The 23,813-nt window shown below is 31.9% G+C and overlaps 1 protein-coding gene across 2 annotated transcripts in view; it reads right to left on the bottom strand.

Moving 5' to 3' along the window:
- The window catches only part of LOC123698553 (acetylcholine receptor subunit beta-like 2), a 53,155-nt gene extending 30,469 nt beyond the window's left edge, over positions 1–22,686 (bottom strand). Inside the window, exons 1-11 of one of the 2 annotated variants that reach the window (XM_045645217.1) lie at positions 22,520–22,686; positions 18,440–18,541; positions 16,597–16,790; positions 16,172–16,300; positions 15,646–15,807; positions 15,184–15,340; positions 14,577–14,704; positions 10,749–10,924; positions 7,509–7,661; positions 4,889–5,004; positions 4,537–4,649 (exon numbers count right to left, since the gene is read on the bottom strand). In XM_045645217.1, coding sequence (XP_045501173.1) covers positions 4,537–4,649; positions 4,889–5,004; positions 7,509–7,661; positions 10,749–10,924; positions 14,577–14,704; positions 15,184–15,340; positions 15,646–15,807; positions 16,172–16,300; positions 16,597–16,790; positions 18,440–18,541; positions 22,520–22,622 — 1,533 coding nt within the window. In that variant the 5' untranslated portion in view covers positions 22,623–22,686. Of the gene's footprint in view, positions 1–4,536; positions 4,650–4,888; positions 5,005–7,508; positions 7,662–10,748; positions 10,925–14,576; positions 14,705–15,183; positions 15,341–15,645; positions 15,808–16,171; positions 16,301–16,596; positions 16,791–16,964; positions 17,105–18,439; positions 18,542–22,519 lie in introns of those variants that run through there. The other variant, XM_045645216.1, reaches the window with a different exon arrangement.
- Positions 22,687–23,813: the final 1,127 nt, after the last annotated feature.

Here is a 23,813-nt window from a genome sequence, read left to right on the forward strand (position 1 = left end):
ACAAATTATTATTGAAACAACGACATAAACTTTAATACGCCATAAAATTAACTTATCAAAATATTATTAAAACGGCCTAATTATACATAATACACTTACACAAAGAAAGCATTTAATAAAGTACAGGCATAACGTGAAATAAGTCGTTACCTTTAGAATAGTTGATAATACAAAAATGACATAATATGATTTATGTCACAATTCAAAAACTGCATTTTAGTAAGAAAGTGACCTAATACGAAAAACGGTCTTTTTAAGATTAGAACATTGACAAAATATTTACTTACCTTTCGGTAAAAAAACGCCGCAATCAGGATTGAATCACTTTAAAACTAAGAAATGTAATCACTGTGCCGACATAATACTAAAACGGTCACTATTTTAGCGGAGGGACGTATAAAATACGCAAATTATAAAGAGACGCAACATACGTGTTTTTCTCTTTCTAGGTGACATAGGATAGTTTTTGATTTATTAAATGATAGAATACCTTATTTTGAGTCATTTTATGAGTATAACTCATTTTTGCAAAATTTTGAATTAGGTCACTTTCGTTCTCAGCGTGCGATGTATCTAAAATACGAGCAAAACGAGCGTGGTTTTATCATACATTCGTTTTAATCCTCCTGAACAAAATATAATTACGAATACTTATATTTCTTTTGGCAAATACTTTCATAACAGAAAGCACGTGGCTCAAACAGCAGAAACACAAAGTTAATTAAAACACTCCGTGCTGTAATTACGTGAAGTCGGATACAATATTATATTTCACTGAATTAAGAGTATCAATTACTTTCGCGAGTTAAAATTAGTTTTCTTTAAGTAGGTATTTTTCCAATTCGAACGAATATGTTGTTGGTGTAAAGATTTTATTTTAATTGAATTCAATTACACGCATTTTGCACGATTGCTTATAAAATCATCTGTTGTATTTCTTGTTTTTTTATTATTTAAACTAAGTATGGGTCATTATTGAAAATATTCATTAATTCATTCGATTAAAACAATAGTTCGTTTTTTTCCAAAAATACAATAAACCACAACCAAAGCCGAAAACATAATTATAATTTCATTCAAACAACGTAAAACCAGTATTTTCTTTACGAAAAACAAATTGAAAATAGCAAAACATCAAAGCTAACCTATTTATAAAGACGCGATGTAATTTAAAGTTATCAAGGAAAGTAGGCCGTTGCCGCAAGTTTATAACATAGTATAAAGAGAACAAGTAAGTAATCTTCGAACAAAGCTACATAGCGCGTTTGTATGTATATTGTTTATACGTACGCAAGCTTGACGCACGCACACAACGCCGCTCGGTTCCTTCTCATGGACCGTTCTCGTTCTCCGTCTCGTTCGCAATACTAGCTTTATGCAATTACTAGCTTTTCGCCCGCGGCTTCGCCCGCGTTTGCAAAGAAAAACCCGCATAGTTCCCGTTCCAGTGGAATTTCCCGGATAAAACCTATCCTAAGTTATCTTCAATATGTGTGCTTAATTTCATTGTAATCGGTTCAGTAGTATTTGCGTGAAAGAGTAACAAACACACACACATCCTCACAAACTTTCGCATTTATAATATTAGTAGGATAGGATTAGGATTTAAAACATCAACTTGACAAGTGACAATCCTGCACCTCGCGAGTTTAGGTACCGTGAGCTCCTAAACGCCGGGAGTTGGTCTACTTGTTATCTTTATACTATGGTTATATCTAGGATTAACGAGATAAATGTAATAGGGAATATGCATAAAATTTTAAATGGCCTAAAATATTTTTTTCTCGAATACTTATTATCGTAATATTATAATGAAAAGGATTTTTTTTTATTTACTTTTTATTTAAACCCCTAAAATAATATTCAAAAAGTGCAAAATAAGAGAGCGAAATTCAAACTGCCAGAACGCGCCACCACTGGTCGAACGAAATGTGACGTCATTTGACACGACATTGTATGAATCATCACTCCATACTCCATAGTAAACACAAGTGTCATGTGACGTCACGCAAAGCGCGCGCACAATGGCGGCGTTTGAACTGCTTACATTTTTTAAAAGTTTTAAATTTCATTTTTAAAAATATCTAGAGTATTTTGAAGCCCATTAATATTTTTTTCTACGTTAAAAAATAGTAAACTATTAATTTAAGACAAAAAAGAAAAACATGAATATTCCCCATTGCGATTCTAAGGATTTGTTAATGACCAATTTGTTTGGAACTTGATTCGGCTATCGTTAAAAATGTTGAAGTTTCGTAATTAAAAGTTCGAATTGTTTATAGTAGATATTGAATAATGGGAATTTGGGGCAAATTGGATATTGGTAATTTTGTTTATTTGTTACTATTTTCACTTAAATTCTACTGATGACACAAATGAGTTTTGAATTAATTAAAAAATAATAACTAAAAGATATTAAAGGCACGTTTTCGCCGCTTGCTGGTATGTCTCACATAGACTTTTTGATCTATATTTTGGAGCACATTTTTGTGAATTTAACTGACAGATAAGCTAAACAGAACCTTTTCAGAAGATGTGATAATGAATTACCACTGAATTACTTATAGACAATCCGAGTAATTGGCCGTAGATAACCAAAAAGGATCCAACCCACAAAATGTTACTTTTGAGTTATTGAAGTTTGAAGTTTAACCTGTGTTTGTTCATATAAAGACTTGCTTGTGTTAATTGCTTCTTAAGGAAAAGTGTGTGTGTCAATGTATATTTTATTCTTACAAACAAATTTTATTGAATTTAGTATTATTTCTTGAAATATTCAGCTAAATGTGTGTTAGGATCCTTTTTGATAAAACCTATTTTCAATTATGATAAGTGAATTTTCATTTCGCAAAAACGATTCAAAGTAGCTAATTGCTACTAAGATCCTTATTTTTTTTTAATTTCGTAAATAAAACAACTAACTTTCAATTTTTTTTTTCATTATTTATATAAAACATATTAATTCTATCCGATTTACTATTCTTCTTCGTGTGCAAAGTCCGGTTCATCGCCATATCTACATCGTCATGAAGTCTTGGATTGCCCCCTTGGATTGATTTATAGAAATCCAGGCAGTATTTAGATAAATAGTCAAAGATTGACTCCAAATCGTCTAATTGGGCTTTTCTTTAACATTTGGCCATAGTCATTGAAAATCATTATCAGATACCTCCGAAGATTTACCTTTCGAGCCCGCCCATACATACAACTTTTGCATCGACTAAACTGATCTGTCGAGCTGTATTCTCCTCTTGAATTCAACATGACTAAACTGTTTAGTCGATGGAGGTGCGCATACAATCGATTTCAGTCTTAATAATTTATATCCCCAACAAACCTTACAGTCTTCTATAGGCAATTCTTGAATGAAGGTAATAAAGATCACATGAGCGCGTGATCGATAGTTGTGCGAGTAATTTTTTTTTGTTACTTCGACATGTTCGTCAGCTTCGTAAATTTTTTCAGGTATTTTCGAAGTGCTTCTATTTTAGAAAAATCGGTATAAAAAAGGCAAAGATGTGTGACCCGATCAAGATACTTGGAGTGTGAACTTAATGCATGCCTAACGCCTCAAGCTTTAAATACATAATATTCAGTCTATCCAAATGTTCTGAATCGTTTTTGTTATTAAACCAGTATACATTTCTACAAAATTCAGTTTAACAAAAGAGATCCATGCTTTCTGAATCTTTTTAGTGATTTATCTATTGCATCATAATATCATAAAAATTAAATATCTAAAAGGATCCACATGCTTTTGGATTTTTTTTAACATTTTAGTTTTGTGTTAGTTTCTTAGACTGAGCGTTTTACAATATGATCCAAGAAGAATGGATTGTTTTTACGAAACTAAAATATGGCTTCTCCATACATGTGGGTTGGTACCCAGTGTCAATTTAACGTCAAAATATTCATATTTTACTTGGATTGTTTTTGCTAATCGAAAATATAGACCTAGACGAGCAGTTTGGTATATTTAACTCATTTTCGGTCATGTTGTGGGTTGGATCCTTTTTGCTTATCTACGGCCAATTGTGAAAAAGGGTGGTTGGAAACAACAATTTTTTTTTTTTCTATAATCAGTCAGATGAATTTACAAACATTTGAAAAACTGGAATCGGATATATAAAACGAAATATAATTTAAATAGTTGTAAAAGAAGAGTTATTTAGAATAGGTATAAAAATTGTAAGTGTTTCCAATCACCCCCGTGCTCAATTACCCGGGTCTTTATAATATCTCAATTAATAACAATTACCTAGAATTTGATATGGAAAAAAATACCGAAAAGAAAAATATTCTTCAACGGGCGATTTTTCAATCAGTGGTTAAAAGTTATCCTCCCAATAACGTAATAGACAGTAATATAATATATTATGTAACCTATAAAACTCCAATAGTTTCGCATAGAACGTATTTTTGAAATGGTCGTTCAATACTTACTTAATTCGACGAATAAGTTTTAACCTAGGATTGAAAAATCAGCCCTAAATATAACAAAAATATATAATAATATATCAAAAAAGCATAACTTACTTCATTATCCTTATCCGCGTCTTTAATATGTTGCGCGATGAATCGCACGCTCTGTAGCGCGGCAGCTACTTCGGGAGAGAGATGCCGTGGTAGCATGTTTTCCGATTCCGTTACTAGGAAAAATATGTTTATATTGAAATTGTAACACTATGTAGCCTTAAGCTGTGTGAATAAAGTAATGAAAATGTAATTGTGAGTACAAAAAATCGCAAAAAATCACAAAAAGTTTTTAGAATACACGTTTAGAACAGGATCTTAATAATTTATTTTTTTTAGTTTTTTCGTGTGTGTACATGTCTGTGTGTGTTGTGTGTCTCTGTGTGTGAATTTATGAGTTTATGTGTGTGTATACCTGAAGGTCGTTGATGTGCTCCAGCTCCAAGCATATCGTCTTCAGGTCCTGGAGACTTGCGATAGTCACCATCATCACCCTTGCCGGTAGAAAACGCGTCCGTCAGACTGTCCCTACTGGACAATCATATAAAAATCGTTTATTTACAAAAAAAGGCGTGTGTGCCGAGCACATGTGTCAGAAGTGAAACTTCTTTGGCAAGATTTAAAGATACCCAAATTCAATTCATCTTATAACAACTAACAAGTCGTCGCCTTATTCCATGGCGTGACGGTATTGCAATGATGCGACCTTGAAATTTTACTCTCAATGCGCCTAAAGAAGTTCCACTTCAAAAAAAACTTGACTGAATACAGGATGTGTCATAATGGATAACGAATATCTCATGGGAGGGATTTTTAAACACAAAATGCTTTATTCTGAATCGACACAACGTCTTCTTTCTCTAGTTACCTGGTACCACATTATCCGTTCATTGTGCCGAACGTTGTATTATAATAAAAAGAAAATCTAACCAGCTCCAAAATTTACAAATCTGGCTCTAACTTTTAACTTCACACAATGTTCGTCGTTAAACTTACATTATGCACGTATCGTATCTTTTTAATTTAAAATCCCTTGCCAAACGAGCGAAGTATCAGCTTATATATTTTTCATATCGACTGACAAGCGATACCGGGTCGTATTATATGAACATTAGAGGCGCTCGCGTCACGTGCGCCGTTTGATAAATGCGAGAACACGCAAAATACTTTTCTATGAGTTTAGAGGTGATGGCACAGTGGGTAATTTGTAACAATTCGGATGTAACAATTTGTTGCCAGGAGCGGCAATTTCATAATATTTATTTTGAACCCATTTGAATTTTTTTTTTTTCATTTCATTTCATATTCTTAAAACTAACTAAGAAAAGGAAAGCGCGGTGTATATGTTGCCGTCATCTGGTTGAATCTGCTTTTTGATTGAAAGACGAGCTTTCATTGAAAGATGACTGTCCACGAAAAGGCGGTTGCGAGCCAAAGTAAATAAGCACGATATACGACTTCAAATATTATGATTTTGTCATCAATCTAGATCGACTTATTAATTCACGTGCCCAATCATATTTATGTACGTTTAACGCTCTCATAATGTACCAAAATAGCGGCTAAAACCTTTTCATTATTCAGGTACTCAGTGTATCCTTAGCTTACTGCATATATTACAGCATAGCATTTTAGAATATTGACTAAATTATCGCTCATTCGAGCCATTTGCCCGGGGCGTAAACAACGCACCGCGGTTTTACTCGTAAAATATTTTACATTTCACTTCACCCAATAAACGGGTTTTACGACCCAATAAGGATATTATATTATACGGAAAACAATTTTGAACGGTTTGAAATTAAATAAAAATTTGAGCCCAGTCAGACAGTGTCAATAACGATGTAATCGAGTGAAAACCAATCGATTGATAATAATATCGATTTTATTAGCATTTTATATACAACCTAAACAATACTTGAAATACAAATTCCAATAATAATTTAATTATGTAAATCGTACAGTATTAATATAAAGCAAGTTGTATTGAAATTTCATCTTGAAAACACAACCGCGAACATTAACAAAATAAAGTAACTGTTAATTGAAATGTTATGCTCAAAATCGAATATCGCTCAAATGAAACTTTGTTGATATTAACGAAACATCAGAGCTGTGGAAACACAACATTCCACTCAAAATGAAATCGCTAGAAAAGATACGAGCTTTTAAATTCGCGAATGGATGGCCGTATCGCGTGCGATATTTTAATAAACGTTACAAATTACAACGACTGATTGATGTATCTTTAATTATTGAATTTGACGATTTTTCTCGTCTTATCTTTAAAGGTACTGATATTAAAACAGAATTTTAGTATTAGGACTCCTTTTATGAGTTAGGCAGTAATCGACCTCGCTAATCAATTAATTAATTATTAATGTACAATCAAAATATTATAAAAAAACCTGTAATTACAATACAACGAATCCCTCAAAACTCGATAAACGGTTGTTTAAAAATAGGACAGTATTATCATCAACGCGAATTTCAACGTTAAATATATCCAATTCATTAACTGCAATTTTAGTATCGCCTTTAAACATTCATATTTCATCATAGAATCAGAATATCCTACAATTATCAAATAGCAGTACACTTTGCGAATACGAAAACTGTATCATAGAGATGTACCGGTAAATTAATGTCCGCCAGTATGAACCAGTATGAACCGGATTAATCTAGCGCGGCTCACGAGCACCGGATTTTGCGGAAATCACATGGCTACGAGCCTTTGAGGTATTTTCACGTTTCTTTAAATATTATTTTAGTGACTTATGTTTATTATCTTTTTAGAGAGTTCTGTCAATTTAAATTTGGAATAAGGTTATGAAAAATGACATTTATTTTTTACAGGTTTATTATCATCTGAGCGGATATAACTAATGGAAGCTACGAGTATTGTGAGAAACAGTATACGCAACCAAAAAATCTTAGGATGAAAAGATGAACGGTTTACAATTTTAATGCAAATTATAAAGCAAGTAAAACGAACAGAAATTAGGAAAAATATTACAGTAATTAAAATAACTTACCTCATATCCAATTCATTAGTATATCCGTTAGAAACGAAGGTATCATCGTAATCTGGCAGCGAGTACTTGGTGCGCCTCATCATGAGGAGCTTCGGCATGAACTGCAGGAACACCTTCTTCATCCATGGCGACATTGTATGCGTCGATGGTGACCTTCGAATTACGACCACATTTCAAGAGACAATCCTCCAAATATATCATCATCATGATGCTACTTAAAGGGGAAGTGCTTTAAAGTGCTAAATCAGTAATCATTGCCTCATTAACCGTGTTTGTGCTTCGGATGCAACATGCATCCAGCTAACAGACCTCTCCATACCCTACGATATTGCCAATTACGTGTATATATTTATCGATAACATCTGCACAATTATGAACACAAAGCGCACGTTTTATAATGGCAGTTAAATTTTAACTGGCCACATAAATAACACATTAAACAAAGGCCGAATGGTCCTCAAAACTAAAGCGCGCAAGCATTATATTTTTAACCGACTTCAAAAAAAAAGGAGGAGGTTATCAATTCGGCCGGTATATTTTTTTTTTTTTTTTTTTTTTATGTATGTACACCGATTACTCCGAGGTTTCTGAACCGATTTACGTGATTCTTTTTTTGTTCGATGCGGGATGGTGTCGAATTGGTCCCATAAAAATTTTATTCGGCTAGGCCTAGTAGTTTTTATTTTATGAGCATTTTTGTCTGTACTCGATGACTTAATTTCAATGTAGCAAGTAACTTTGATTCACTTCCCGGTAACCGATTGAGCTGAAATTTTGTATACGAATGTAAATTGGATAGCGATGAAACATTATCATGACATGGAGCTGATCTGATGATGGAATCGGAAGGTGGCCATAGGAACTCAGTAATATATTGACTCAACTTTATCGAGTTTGGGCTCGTTTGATTCGTGTTGAAAAATACACTAAAAAAAGTATTAAATAAAAATAACTGCGTTAAAAACAACCGACTTCAAAAACGGAAAAGTAAGAAATAAAAAAGATTTGATATTATTAATTACTACATATTATTTTTATGTGCTATTTATTAAATAGGTTTGAAGTCGGTGCCAAACACTAAGCACTTAGTATTAAGCCCATGCACCGACATCAAACCTTTTTAGTAAATAGCACATAAAAATAATATGTAGTAATTAATAATATCAAATCTTTTTTATTTCTTACTTTTCCGTTTTTGAAGTCGGTTGTTTTTAACGCAGTTATTTTTTACAATCATTATTCTATTTCCCCGTCACACCCGGTCAATGAACGTATCATCAACGTTAATGCACCGTAATACCTCGTTAAGCTGTTTGCGACAAATTATGTCTGTGATAATTGCTGCTATCACAAAATCTGCTATTATTCCCGTCGCCATGTTAGGCATTATTATTGGGTTGTAATGTTTCGCAATAACAAAAGACGTTAACGCACATTATGTGCCACTGAAATAATTATCATTTTAACAATACGCCTCGCCGTTACTGGGTTCTCTTGTGTATAGAGCCTCTTATTAATAGCTTTTATAGCGTAATGTATCAAATTATTTGATTAAATTTTAGTGTTATTATTCACGTGACACGTGATTCAGTGACGTGTTTATTTCTATTTAATTAGATTATAGTGTAATTAATTAGCTAAGTATAATTCTTTTGTAATGTATTGAACAGTACTCAATAAGTAAATCGACGATTAAATACTGAAAATACAATAGCACTCACAGATAGAATCAAACCAAATGAAAATAACAGCGGACGTTAGAATTTATGCAGCAATTTGCATAGCCGCGTACAACACTACACGAATTTATGTACTTCATTAATTTTTATTTTCAACGCCAAACGGGATTTGTTTTGAATTGTATACAGAAAACTGAATATAGGATGTTATTGATTTTTTAGACGCTTCAAATGCAGATTTTACCCCATAACAAAACAATTCGTAGATTTTCAATTAGAAAATTCTATTCGATAAACTTTTTACATTTCAACAGCAAACTACAGTTGTAATTGAATCTGTTGTTTTCATTTTTTATTTTGATCCTCTCGAGTAAATATTAACTGAGATAACGTAGTAACACGATATATAAATGTATATCGCTCTCTTCGTATTGAAAATTTTATTTTAGGTATTGCGATAGAAATATTAAAACGAATACTCCGTAGTATAAAATTGATAAAAGAACTCACTTCCTTTCATCACGATAGTAAAATTGAAAATGGAAGTGCACCAAATGCAAGTGCAGAAGCTCATATAAATATAAACATAACACATGCATTCAATAAACGATTCTCTCATGGTGCTAGTAATAATTTATATGCTTTTGTCGAGTTATCGCATACCAATGGCACAATAGGGTAAGATTTATGTAGCAAGCCTTTGTACTGATACATTCTGTGCTGGAGAAATTACGTTCGGTATTTTAGTTGCATTATTTGTGGTCTTTAGTAACGAATGGAATCAATGCGTAATGTTCGTCTAGCTATTCGGTTAGAGATCGCTTCACAGTCCATGTATTTGTGCAAATGATTTTTCTATGTGTGTTTTAATTTGTCGATGTGACGGATCCAAAAATATTGGCAAATCGAATTAAACAGTGCTTATAATAAACTGATTACTATAATCGAACTTTGTAAAATAACTATATCGTCCATGTGATCTATTCAAAGGATATTTGCAGATTGCAATAGACGATGCTTACGTTTCGAACTAATCATAGACTCGGAACTAATTATGAAAATCCTGTAAAATTGCAATATCATGAAAAAAATTCGCATTTCACACAAGTGCTTCCTCAAATAGTAAACTGGTCAATACAAAAAGTTCGTGTTAAAAAAGTTCTATCTACTATAATACGACTTACCTGAAGTGCACGTTTAGTACCAACACAGTCATCCACACGCTGAGGGACACCAGGATCATGGTGAACAGCAAATACTTCCCCAAGAGCGGTATGGCGAGGGACGTCGGCGGTATGATCTCGGCCAAGAGGAGGAAGAACACCGTCAACGAGACGAGTATCGAGATGCTTAACGATATCTACGACAAAACATTACCTGTGAACGCCCGCACCTTGCGGTTTGGGCGGACGTATTCTAGTCATTTGTGTGCAGCGCCGCTATCCCTACCGCCGAGACTCGCGTCTCCGTCGAGCTAGGGTTGCCAATTCGAATAACCTCACAAACATCTGAAAGAATTGGCAGCCCTAGCTCGGCCATCGCGCTAGCCTAGTCGAATTACCTGAAATGCACGTTAACAATGCACACAGTGACCCACACGCTGAGGGACACGAGGATCATAGTGAATAGCAGATACTTCCCGAGCAAAGGGATCGCCAGGGATGTTGGCGGGATGATCTCGGCCAGACCGAGGAAGAACACTGTGAGGGACACCAGGATGGAGATGCAGAGCGATATCTACGGGAGAGAAGTGTTTGTATTGCCGCTGGTTGCGGTACGTAAAGATGTTTTGAGACGTTCCCAGTGACTATTGCATTTATTTACGTATATTTTTTTGTATTTTGAAAAAGTATAAAAAATCGATCTTTTAATGGTATTCAAATCCACATCCTTAGGTTTAGTTAATGATATAACTAATGGCTAGGAGTAATTTTTATACATTTATTTAATTGGAAGTGGCATTTATGATATGACGATAGTTGTTGCGGATTGAACGCAACTTATAAGTATGCCTCAGATTTTATGAATACTGTTATTCAAATATTCCTTTTAGTTATATACTTTTGATTAGATTAGTTATATTATTTTTAGGCATATCTTCAAAATCTAATGTTCTAATACGGATTTTTCCTACTCATTGTAAATCACGGAGATCAGGTTATACAGATAGAAAATAGGAACAACGAGGTACAATACGCAAAGAAATTTAAACCCATAGTTTTATGTGGCTGATTAAAATAAAGCTCATTGATCTATTTTTTTAACTCTTGCTTTGCAGATTGTACCCTTTTAGTGAAATTTATAGCTTTTAATAAAATATTTTGTCAACTCATGGAACTGCTCAAAACATCATGATAATGCATTATATTTTAAATCCGTTAATAATTTATCAATATATTAATCATATTGTCTTTCCACCACCTAGTTAAAGAAAAAACAGATGCTCCAAATAAATCATATAAATTAATTAAGACAACAAATAGATACCATGCTGGAAATGATTTGGAACAAAAAATTAACAGCCAATTATAATAATATAATATACAATATAATAGATAATTTGCTATATATTAAGAAAAATAATACATCAAGGAGCATTTTAAGGTTTCAATAGGTAATTAAATATTTCAAAGTTAATTGTTAATGACAGTTAAATAAACTTTAATTACATGTTAACTGCTAGTCTAGATCTAGGATATAAAATTTTATATTATTAAACTTCATTTTGAAAGTTAACAATTCGTTAAATTAGATAGTTACTTTACTGTTTATTAGTTTATACATACTATTATATAATTCACTCATCTATTAAGTTCTAATAATTACTACTGATATAAATATCATACTTTAATCTAATTACTGTACCAATTATCCAATATTTACATACACAACCCAAACATTATAAAACAAGATTTTGAAACAAAATTATAAATTTCCAATTGTTCATATTATTAATAAAAACCATTGGAAAGACAATAGTTAAGCAGAATGATACTATCACAACCACACATCTAACTAATGAAGACTATAACACGGAAGATTATGGAAGATGGACGGTTTATAGGAAATGGAAATGAGCATGCTCGCCTTTACATATTCGTTAAAAGACACCAAAATATGAGATGCTACTACATTTGAATATATATCAAACTCAAACATTTATTAATTCAATTAGATTTCTTCTAGAAGCACTTTTGAATCGTCATAAAATATTTTTAACATTTACCACCTATCTCTTTTCTATTGCAACTATTCAGTCTAAGTAAAAAGTAAACGATCGTGATTTTAAAACACTACCTACTTGAAAATTTTATTCACTTGCTACTACATATTTGCTACTCTACTAATTAATTAAGAGGAGGCTCCCTAAATTTTATGTGAATTGGCATTAATATTCTGAAACAGTCACACATACAATCAAAATGGAACTTTAGTACATGATTTATTGGGTCTTTTTCTTTCCATGTACAAGACAGTTACGTAATTGTAACATTTTCGCTCGATTCATTTTTTATTCAAAAATTATGCCTTTTTTAAGGATTATTCCTTTTTTTTACTTGGACTTTATGTCTAAAATAAATGTTAACAGTAAGAAAATATACTTTACTATCCAATCCCAAGATATTTTTTCTCTTGATCAATTATTACTTTAGTTATTACGAGATTTAGTTTCGAGCTCGAACGCGATCAATGAGCGCACGCGATAACTTTATTACGGCTGTGTTACCGTCTAGCACCGTAGCGGTCTAACCGGTCTCTCAGTGCCAGAAATTATGTTAGGGAGCCTCCCCTTAATGTAAACTTGTCTGCACTAAAGCACAGAATACATAATAGTAGCTACGCTACAGAACGGACACTCTCCGCCTCCCGCCAAAATTAAACACTTACCTCACCCCGCACGATCAGACATAAAATGGTCCATATTTTTCTACAGGGACGATACGCAACGAAGATTGACAACATTAATCAAAAAGTAATTTTATTATTTTGGATTTGTGATTATCGTTTTTCGTATAAAATGGTTAGATATTGTGCTGTTTACGGATGTATTTAATCAGAAAAACGCGATTTTTTTTTACGCTAGTCAAAAATTTGCCAACCATAAAGCGTTAACACACACATTTGCAGTCTCTACAGTCTACAGTGTGACTGTCAAAACGATAATTTTGTATGGAGTGTCCGGGGTGTGACTAAAGTGTCCACTAAATCTGCATAGTCAAAGCAATTAAATCCTACAATCCAGACTGGTCAATGATTAATTAAGTGGTTATAAAATGTTCATAAAAAGATAGATTAATGCTTAATGGTGGTTAATATTTTCGTTATTCGGCATTACAATAGTATGCAATTCAAGTTTCATGCAATTACTGATATTTATTTGACCTTCTTAACAAGTCAATTCTTCTTAACAATTACCACGAGGCAAATTCAACTCAAATGTTTTGTTGATTTTATGCAATGTATTGAAAGCTCAGTAAGTATATTAATTAATTTTACTAAAAAATATATGTCTGAATGTAGTAGCATCTCCAAAGGAAATATCATAGGAAATTAATATAGTTAGGGTTCTTTCTATGCTACAACTAAACAAACACCAGAGGGCGTAAGTTTTGCCTTGTATAGTTTTTTCTAATCTATTATGTTCTACTTCTCATCTTAAATAATTTACTTTTTTAAGTATTAATATATAAAATATCCTAAAATTGAAGTTAATAGCAGAATCTTTACAAGGTTATAATGGTATAATTCGAAATCTCTAATCATAATATGAACTATTTTCCCTAAGTTGAGTAATGGATAACTTCCATTTCTATTCTGAATTTCTCATAAATTGAATATTTATTTGGTGTCTTTTATTTACAAATAATACAATACACTGTCGTGACGGCTATATACTTATGCAGTGGAATTAATATGGCAGGTACTTGAGGAACCAAATTGGCTCATTCAATATAAAACCTTTTGGTATTTATTATTAGCATGAAACTATATTATATTGAAGTCTTTGGCTCTTTTTAATATTAATATTATTTTGAATTATCTCCAAATCAGAATTATTTAATAGTAGGTAAGTTAGGAACTAAAATTCCAATATTTCCATTTTGCATAGTGCTTAATTTTTTTCACAAATAATTATAATCAAAAATCTTTCTCAACTTGCAAAATAAAAAAATCTAAATATTTCAACCTTAACTCCTGCATTAAAAATCGCAATTGAACATTGTTTCATGATATTCAAAACCAATTTCTTTTATTTTTATTTTGGGCTATTCAAAATCATTTAAACTTTATAAAATCTGACATCTAAAGTCGTCATCACCAGTCCATAAGCACCTGCCATATTACTTCCACTGTCCACAACACAACATCAAAAAGTACAAAAACATACCTTTTCTCCAGAATCCGAGGGTAGATAGAAAACTAATACAGTGAGGAATGTCAAACCAACACATGGTATGATCAAGTTCACAGTATAGAAGAGGGTCTTACGACGCATTGTTAGTTTGAATGTTATGTCTGGAACAAGGGAATGAATAAGAAAAATTTGATAAAATATTATGAGGTGAGATTTATTCAATTTGTATGATTTACTTGATTAACATCAGAAACAATTTAAATTGACATTTCAATATAACATGACTTATATAACAGGTGAAACAAATAAAATAGGTACAGTTATAGTTTCTATTAAAAACCTACTTCTGCATGAGATACCTACATTAGATACCTTAAAATATTTATTTACAAAATAAGAATTATATTTAATCAAATAAAATCTTCTTTTCTTAACATATTATATCAATTAATATGCTACAAAAATAAGTCAAGGCATCTATTAACATATGAATAACAACTTCACCTACCGCTATTATTGTTTTAAAATGTAATCATGAACTTCTGTTAATAATAATTAATAACTTTTCTCCATAAAACCTACCTAAGTACATTTTCATTTACAAATTCAATACATAATTACACCATATTCACAAACCCACCAGAGAAAGGCTCCGGGCAGCAAGGATAATACTCCTCGTTCCTAGTAGCGGGCACTTCCAAGATATCCCACTCAACGGATAGATAGAACTCACTGAGATCAATGCCCACATGGACCAGGCTGCTGCCAGCTGACTGGTCCATGTGTTTTAGGTCCACCTGGAAGGAATAAAAGGTAAATAATATTATAATTTTCATATTTTTTGTCCATACTACCACATATTATATTTTGAGATTTTTAACAATAATATTTAACAAAAACACTATTTTCTAAAACTTATAAATTTGTGAAGAATTTCTTTGTTTTATTGTAATTGATGAGACTGATTAATTTCATATTAAGTGGCTGTATCCTAATTGCAAGTAGTTCAGAAAAAATAGCTTCAAAGACAAATAAATATATTTACTTATACTTTACTTAAATACAAAATATCTTATATCAAATAAATATTAAAATTATTAACCTGAGCTCCATTATACGTCCAAGAACCAAACTTCATAAAACAAGTTTGTTCATCAAATGGGAAGTATTCCACATTAATTTCACAAGACGACTTGTAAATAGCTGGCGGCTTCCAATTCACTTCTCCTGTGTATTTCAATGTTGCTTTTGTCATAAGTGTCACCTGGAATATATTTATTAATGGTTTATGTATAGAATCAATTATTTATTTCAATGTAATGATGACTAAAAATATCTATCAACCATGCTATTATAGATATTTCTTACACTTAAATTTTGATTTAAAAGCTGCGATGTCGACTTTTAAATATAAATTCAATTAAGATAATTTATATTCTTTATTCTTTTATGTATTTAATTATAAAAATATATTGTGAACAAGTATTTCCTAATAAAATAATTATAGCTGTTTTCCCATAAAACTACTGTTTTATTTTGTATGTTCTATTGTTTTTTCTAATTCTTGAAATAACATTTTGCATGCATTATAGGTACTACATTATTATAATGCAAGACATAATAATTACCTCATAATTTCCATCCCAATTATTGTAAAGAACAATATCTGGTAACCAAATATGTTCCGAGGGCACATACAGCATCTCCACACCACCATAATCATCTGGATTCCATTGTAGTTTATAATCAAACCATTTCTGAAACATAATTCAAGTTTCTTAATTCTATTTTATGAGAACTACTACCGATAATTGTTTTAACATTAAATTGTTGAAATTAAATATACTTTTTAATAGGTAGCTGAAGAAGATTATATTGATATACTTTATCTTGCCTTCTATTATGATTTATGACTTGCTTTAAAACTAATAAAATACAGTTGATATAGAAGAAAGCACTTAGTTTCAATACCAATGTAATAGTGATACCATTAAATGGTTACTATGCTAAAACAGTGGGTCGCAGATATTTTTTGCAATAAATAATCAATTACCTGCTCCACCCACAAGTTTGTAGTCATGACCTGGTTCTTCAGATTGACTTCCATCAACTGAGACAATTTTAGGCCAAGTCTTACGGTCAGTATATCAGTCACATTAGTCACAGGTCGAATTAGCCGATTGTAATTGCTTAGAAGATCGTCATATAGTCGTTTTACGTCTGGATTTGCTTCCAGAAGTTTCACACCTGAAATATTATTCAATTTTATTAACAGCTAGTAAATAAAACTTTGCAATTAGCGGTAAGAACTGAATGAAAAAGAAATATTGGTGTTGTTTCTTTTTACTAATAATTTATCAATCAAAATAATTATAATTAATATGCTGGTATTGTAGTGTTGTATAAAGTAAAATTACTTACCCATACAGTTATGCACATAATGAAATATCAACCATATAAAACCCAACTTCATATTGGCACGTATTTATTTTTTATAATTATAAGTGTTTACAAAACCCAAAAGTGGATGATAAAAACACGCAGCTTTTTCAAGTAGGTACCTAGTTAAAAGAATTCAATTTTGTACGCAATACGAATACAAAGCGCATGCGTAATCAATATTCGTACAGAATGATTCCCGCCCATTTTCAAATTTCAATAAAGGAAAAGAGGAAATGTAACATAGGTACCTACCTAGCGCCTTTTCAGGCCAGAGGCAAAGAGAGGAACTATATTATAGTTTTTTTAATTCTGAATATGCCTTGGATACTTAGGCATTTTGATCCTATTTGAGATTTGTTGATTTCACGCTGATTTATATTTTATTCTATAATTATTGAATTAAGTACTTTGTTGTATTAACGTAGTATTCGTAACTTGATTAAATAAAACATAGATTAAAAAAGTAAGAGCATTTATTATAAAAAATCTTATAAATGAGATAAATATTAAAGTGTGGGCCGTCTAACCACAATTTTAATAACGTTAATATAAACAATATCGTAATTTTGTCACAATATTATCTCCTGTGTCTTCATAAAATATTTTACATCACTTTCTATCTTTTATTTTGTCTTACTTGGACATTTTTTATACTTCTTACATGGTAACTTTCGAATTCTTCATTTTCTGAAATTTTAAAATTTATATTATTTATCAGATTATTTTATCCAGTCTCTACATTGACTTATTATAATGTTAAGAATGCACCATGAAAGAAGTCTCCTAGATGCGGCGCTGTTTACGCCCAAAATAATGTTGCCAGTATTACATATTTAATTCAAATATCCCAGCGTTGGGAAATGCGAATGAATAATCTAAACTTACCTATAAATTAAGAGAAAAAAGTTCATTGATTCTGATAGATGTTTACTTCCTTGTCTTATGCAAGAATGTCGAAATAATTATCGAGATTTAAAACATTAAATTATCTATTACCACTAAAGATTTTTATCACTTTCTTAGAACCTGGTTTATGGTTGTGTGTGAAGTGTTAGTAATCAATGAACATTTAAGTATTTCAATGCAATCAATCGTTTAATTGGGGAAAACTCATTACCTAGGTACCTCTTTCTACAATATGACCAACATGTCAAATTTAGTTCAGGTGTTCGCCGTGGGACTTCTTTCGTGGCGCGTTCTCTATGTGTTGCAAGTTTCTAATTGTACAACTATTTTAGCATCGTCGTAAAAACTAAAAAATAGGTTATTTTCAAATTCTAATTCGATTTGCTTTCTGTAATACACTGACTTTACACTGAATACGAATTTTGTAAAACTTAAAAGGATTTACTCACTAAAGCACTTTTATCCTGGAAACTAATTATCATTGGTTATGTTTAAGTTTTTTAATTTTTTTGTTTTTAATTTTCGCTATAAAATAATTCAAAAATTACCTCCAACAGAATATTTTGGTAAAGGCCACAAACTGAATGGATAAAAATAGGCACTTGGCACTCGTCGTATGATAATAGGTTTTTCTTGTATTGTCTTTCGTTCTGTAAAAAATAAAAACATTTAGGTAATTATAGCACCTACTGTTAAAATATGTGTACTTATATAGTTAGGCTGTTTTAATGGTATCTTTGTTCGTATAGTATTTTTGGTAAATTAAAGTCGAAATAAATAATTGTTAACTACCATAGACTTAAATAAGAATTTGGAATTTCACAGGTACTTTTAAGGACATCGTTATTCTTAGTTTCATAGGTTTTTTTTAAACATTAGGTAAAGGATCATTTTTAGTGATTGAAGACTTAAAATTTTTGTGTCAAATGTAGATACGATAGGTAGGTTCTCCTTTAAGTTGTCCTACTTATAAAAAAAAACAGCTGGTATTTGGTAACAGCAACGTCTTTATGAAGGTAGGTACTCATCTTAGTTCCAACGCTAGCTCTATTATAAGTAGACCTACTTATAATAGAGAATATACCTGTATATTATGTTTGGAAAACGTCGGTATACATGTACTCAATATCAAGATGACTCATATTATATTCAAGACCAACAAGCGAGCTTGAAGCTTCAATTCGATGATATAACAATATGTATACTGTATAGTCCAGAAATGCGTTCACAATAAGGAAGGGAATGACCGTATCGAACCTTCCGGGTTCAAGGTAGGAAGTCACTTCCAATGTCATGACCATTATGTCATTGGTAATGATAGTTTATATACATTTTTCCATTGGACCAATATACTTTATAGGACCATATGAGTTCCGCGTTATCTGGGAGTTCAAAGGGCATATTTTTTTAATCGAACATATTTTCAGCAGTTTCCTTTGAAAGGAGACGTATTTTATCCATCTTGCCAATAGATGATAGTATCATACTGGTATAGATCAAAGTGAATAGATTAAATGCATTTTTTAAAATCCATGTGTCAATTTTTTTCTTATTGATAGGGGGTTCTTAGTTCTATTCATAGCCTCACAGACAAACAAAATAGTCATAAATCTGCCATAAATGTCGACATAAATTCTGCATTCCAAATTAATATGTGTGTACAATTGCTCCATTTGCTGACACTTCCCGGTTCAAAGACGTAGGTGTAAATTTTTCACTTAAGACCAATTTCCAATACACATAAAATCTAGTACGTAACAATCTATTACAATGTATTTCTATGTTACATTGTAATGTAATCTATACAATCGGTAATATGTGTTAATAATATTTTTACATATAATTAAGTAGGTGCACTTACTAGATGCAGGATCTACGAAGTAAGTATGCACAATCTTAAAATACCAATGCACTAATAACTCATAATAATAATATGACAGCAGTACCTACCTATGAGTTAATACTTTTAATATTTCATCAACTATGAAAGAGTTCATTTTAGTTTCTGCAAGACACTGTAGAGTAGACATTTGTCGTTACTAGTGTAATGCTTTTCTGTACTAGATACAGTATCTAAGATACATCCACGGAAATATTATGTTAAATCCTTGTGTAAAAAAATGAAAAAAAAAATAGAATTTTGCTTTATTATTTAACTAGTGTTGTATAATATTTGTATTCCCTGACCTACACATCATAATATTATTGCTCTTCACGAATCCGGTCATGTCGCAATTGCGTAACTAACTATATCATCAATCATGAATCGCACTACCTAACTCAATTTGAATAAGAAGATAACTGATAAATAATACCTATACTGAAATATTTAACTTTAACCAAATACATTATATTATTCTGGTTTTTAATCAATTTTTTGATGCGGATTTCAAGAAGCTTTATGTTCTGTGACTAGTCACCAGATCAAGAGAACGTAAAAAAGTAAAGTAAGTTAACATCCCCTCGACTTTAAGTAGATAATAATGTATCTCTGGAACACTACGAGATTGTTGTGTCTGGAGGTTAATATAATAAGCGTGCGATTTATAAGAAGGTAGGTAAGTACTTTAAAATACTGATAAGAATTACCTATATCAAATTTAATAGACGCGGAACCAATTTCCTTTATATTATATTAGTTAATTTAAATATCTCTACAAGTAGACGGATTTTATTATTCAGATACGCGATCATTGGTTAAATTTGTATAGTTAGATATTTGGTCCAATCGCTTAGAATTTAGATCATTACCAATCGTAACAATTAGATACTGTCCCTATCTATGATTATTTGAATATTTTCCAAACAAAATTTCGGTCCCATACCTAGAAAACTAAAGCAAAATCCATATCGATAAAGCATTTATAGTTCGATTATCTGTCACAAGAGTTAAATAAACAATGGGGTCACTATCAACCGCGGCCGTAACGGCAAAGGTATAAATGATTGAAGATCGGTCAAAAATAGGGTGAGATACTTAGCATCCGTCCGACTTGGGAGTAGGGCTACCAAATGATAGGAATTAAGAATTATAAAAATGTGTTTATTCTTCACTACCTAGGTACTTACTATAAAATAAAGTCGCCGTCTGTGCCTATTTTCAGAAGAATGATTTATCGCCAAAAATTTAAATACACACAGTAGATATGTGAATTAGATGATACTAAATTTTTTATGGGTACATAGACTCATAAGCTTCTTACTAAGCTTATGCTTTGACCGCGGCCGGGGCTTCACCCGGGCCGCGTGGTCAAAGAAAATTAACGGTCTCATAAACGTGTAACATTTTAAATATAGTGCCCTCTATCGGAATTTTCTTTATTTCGGAGTGATGCGTATGATAATGGACCTTCTCATGGGATTGAGATGTTTTATTGCGGCTAAAGTAGCCTATATCACTATAAAGCCTCTAAACTGTTTCCAGGCTCAAAAATGATGTCATGAATTAACTTCGTTGCGACGTGAATAAAAGATGAACATACACATTTTCACTTTATAATGTATTAGCATGGACCCAATATACTCTATTGGGTCCATGGTATTAGTAAGGATAGCACTGGTCTTGAGGGTCGCTTATTCTGATATAAATATTATATTATATTAACCACATCGTTTATTATTGCAACAACTACAGAATACTTATTGACTAGACTGTCTGACTGAATTGTAAAATTATACAATTCAGGTACTTAACACCGTCAATAACTGCTGTTATTTCAACTTTTTCGAATTATTTTATAAGTTTATATCTTTATCTCTAGTCTCTACACCTATAAAGATGAACAAATCTAGTAAAAATTGCCACATTCCTTTAATCTGGTAACCCTACTTAGGAGCTGGGAGTGATAAGTGCAGTATTAGGTAATGTAGGTCAGTATATGCGATCAAAGCTGCCGCAAATCAACAATCACTTAGCAACCAATTTCGTTGTCGCGATGCATTTATTTTTATTTACACAGGAAGGATAATGAGGAGCCCTGTGAGCTTGTCATCTGATTTCCTAAATGATTCATGGGGCTCCCCGTTAAAAATATGAATATTGTACAAAATCCTTCATTACATAATATTATAAAACACTTCCTCCTCTTCGTCAGTCTGTTTGCGATAACTTTAATAACAACTGAACTGATTTTTATTCTATTTACATTAATGGGCTATTCACGAGGGAATTTTAAGTGGGTAGGTATATAATTTGTTATCTAGATATAAGCACATAGGTATAATAAAATACTATATTAGTAATATTAAGTAGAATTAGAAAGCTGGTTTGTTATGACTCATTAGAAGATGAAAAAGCTCTACTAAAAGTCACACTGAAAATTCTGTATGTTGAATTCATAACATAATCAATAATTGATCAAGAATAATCAAAGAATTTAAATTTAAGGACTAATTAACACACACACGATTCAACAAAAAATATTTTATGACCTAGCATGTTCATTAAAACTGGCCATCGAAATGATTTCTGTTTTAATTGCTTTTTGTTAGAGCTAGAGCTGTAGATTACTACCTGATTTACTATTGATGCGTATTATTTATTTGTGACACAGATTCGAAACATAGAGTGAATAGAAAATTAAATACTTCTTACTTCAGACCTTAGGTACATATTTAATTTTTCCTACCTTTCGTTTCCATTTTCTTATTTGGCGCCAACGCAGGGTCGCTAACAACGATAACGACGAGAGCGCAAATGCAAACCACAGCGGCCGTACGCGCGTGCGCCATGCGTACAAATATATATTTACTACTGTTACAGGACAGTGTCCACACAATCAACGGCAATGTTACACTGACTGTGATACTGACCGATACCCACTGACATAGTACAAATGCTCGTCACCCACGCTGACTAAATAGCATCGTACGTTGCAAATATATCAGCGGCAAATTAGTGGTACGGAAATAAGTAAGGGTCCCGTGTCGATAGATGGTGAACATTGTTGCCGTCTTGAACACTGTCTGTTTTGTTTTTTACATAGTATTCATTTTTTACATAGTTAATACATAGTATTCTAGATGTGCACGCGGTTTAACTTGCAGACGAAACCACGGGCAAAGGCAAATACCTTATAATATCCTGGGACATAGGCTATTGCCGGGATAACATAAGATACATAATTATTATCATCCATTTTAGAATATAATAAAAATCCTTTCAAAGGTTTTAACGTGAAAAAGTAGTGACCAAAAACGCTCGTTGAGCGAAAAAATAGTTAAAAACGAGTGGGAGTTACAATAAAAAAGCCACAACACGAATTTCGCGTTGTGGCTCTTTTTCACCCTGAGCAATTTTTTCGCTATTGGGTGTTTTAGGTCTCTGAGCTTAATTAGTAATTACTCATAAATCACACAATTTTCGCGCCTTTTATGTTTTAAATAAGAGGAAGTTTGCTATGGATCTGTATCAGAAAATTGTTATTTATGTTAATCTTCATGATAAAGTCCTTCCACCCGTTCACATATAAGGCTGATAAACATTATTTCTGTACTCCAAAGAGGATGTATATTTTCTGCGACACACCTTTTTCCCATAAATCTACCTAGTTAGTGACAACTAAAAAAAATACAATTGGGCCATGTTTTGATGCAATCAAAAATTAATTTAACGAAATTAAAAATTTCCCAGTAATTATACTTTAGAATGAAATTACAAAGAAGTGCATACAAGGACACAGAACGTAGCTATTTGTCAAGAAACTTGAATGAAATCGTTGCTGAAAATCGTAAACTTCATCAACAGCTCCTTGAAGCTACAAATAAACAACATCAGGAAATGACAAGAGCCATCGAGTTGAACGAAAAGAATACTACGCTGAAGCGACAAATCCATGAAATAGAACTGAAAACAAGTCTAAATAATTAATTAGTGTACTGTTAAAATGCAACGAACGTACGAACAGAAAATCAAGTGTTTGG

This window comes from Colias croceus, chromosome 16 (genome assembly GCF_905220415.1).
Source record: "Colias croceus chromosome 16, ilColCroc2.1".
In the NCBI taxonomy this organism is placed as follows: domain Eukaryota; kingdom Metazoa; phylum Arthropoda; class Insecta; order Lepidoptera; family Pieridae; genus Colias; species Colias croceus.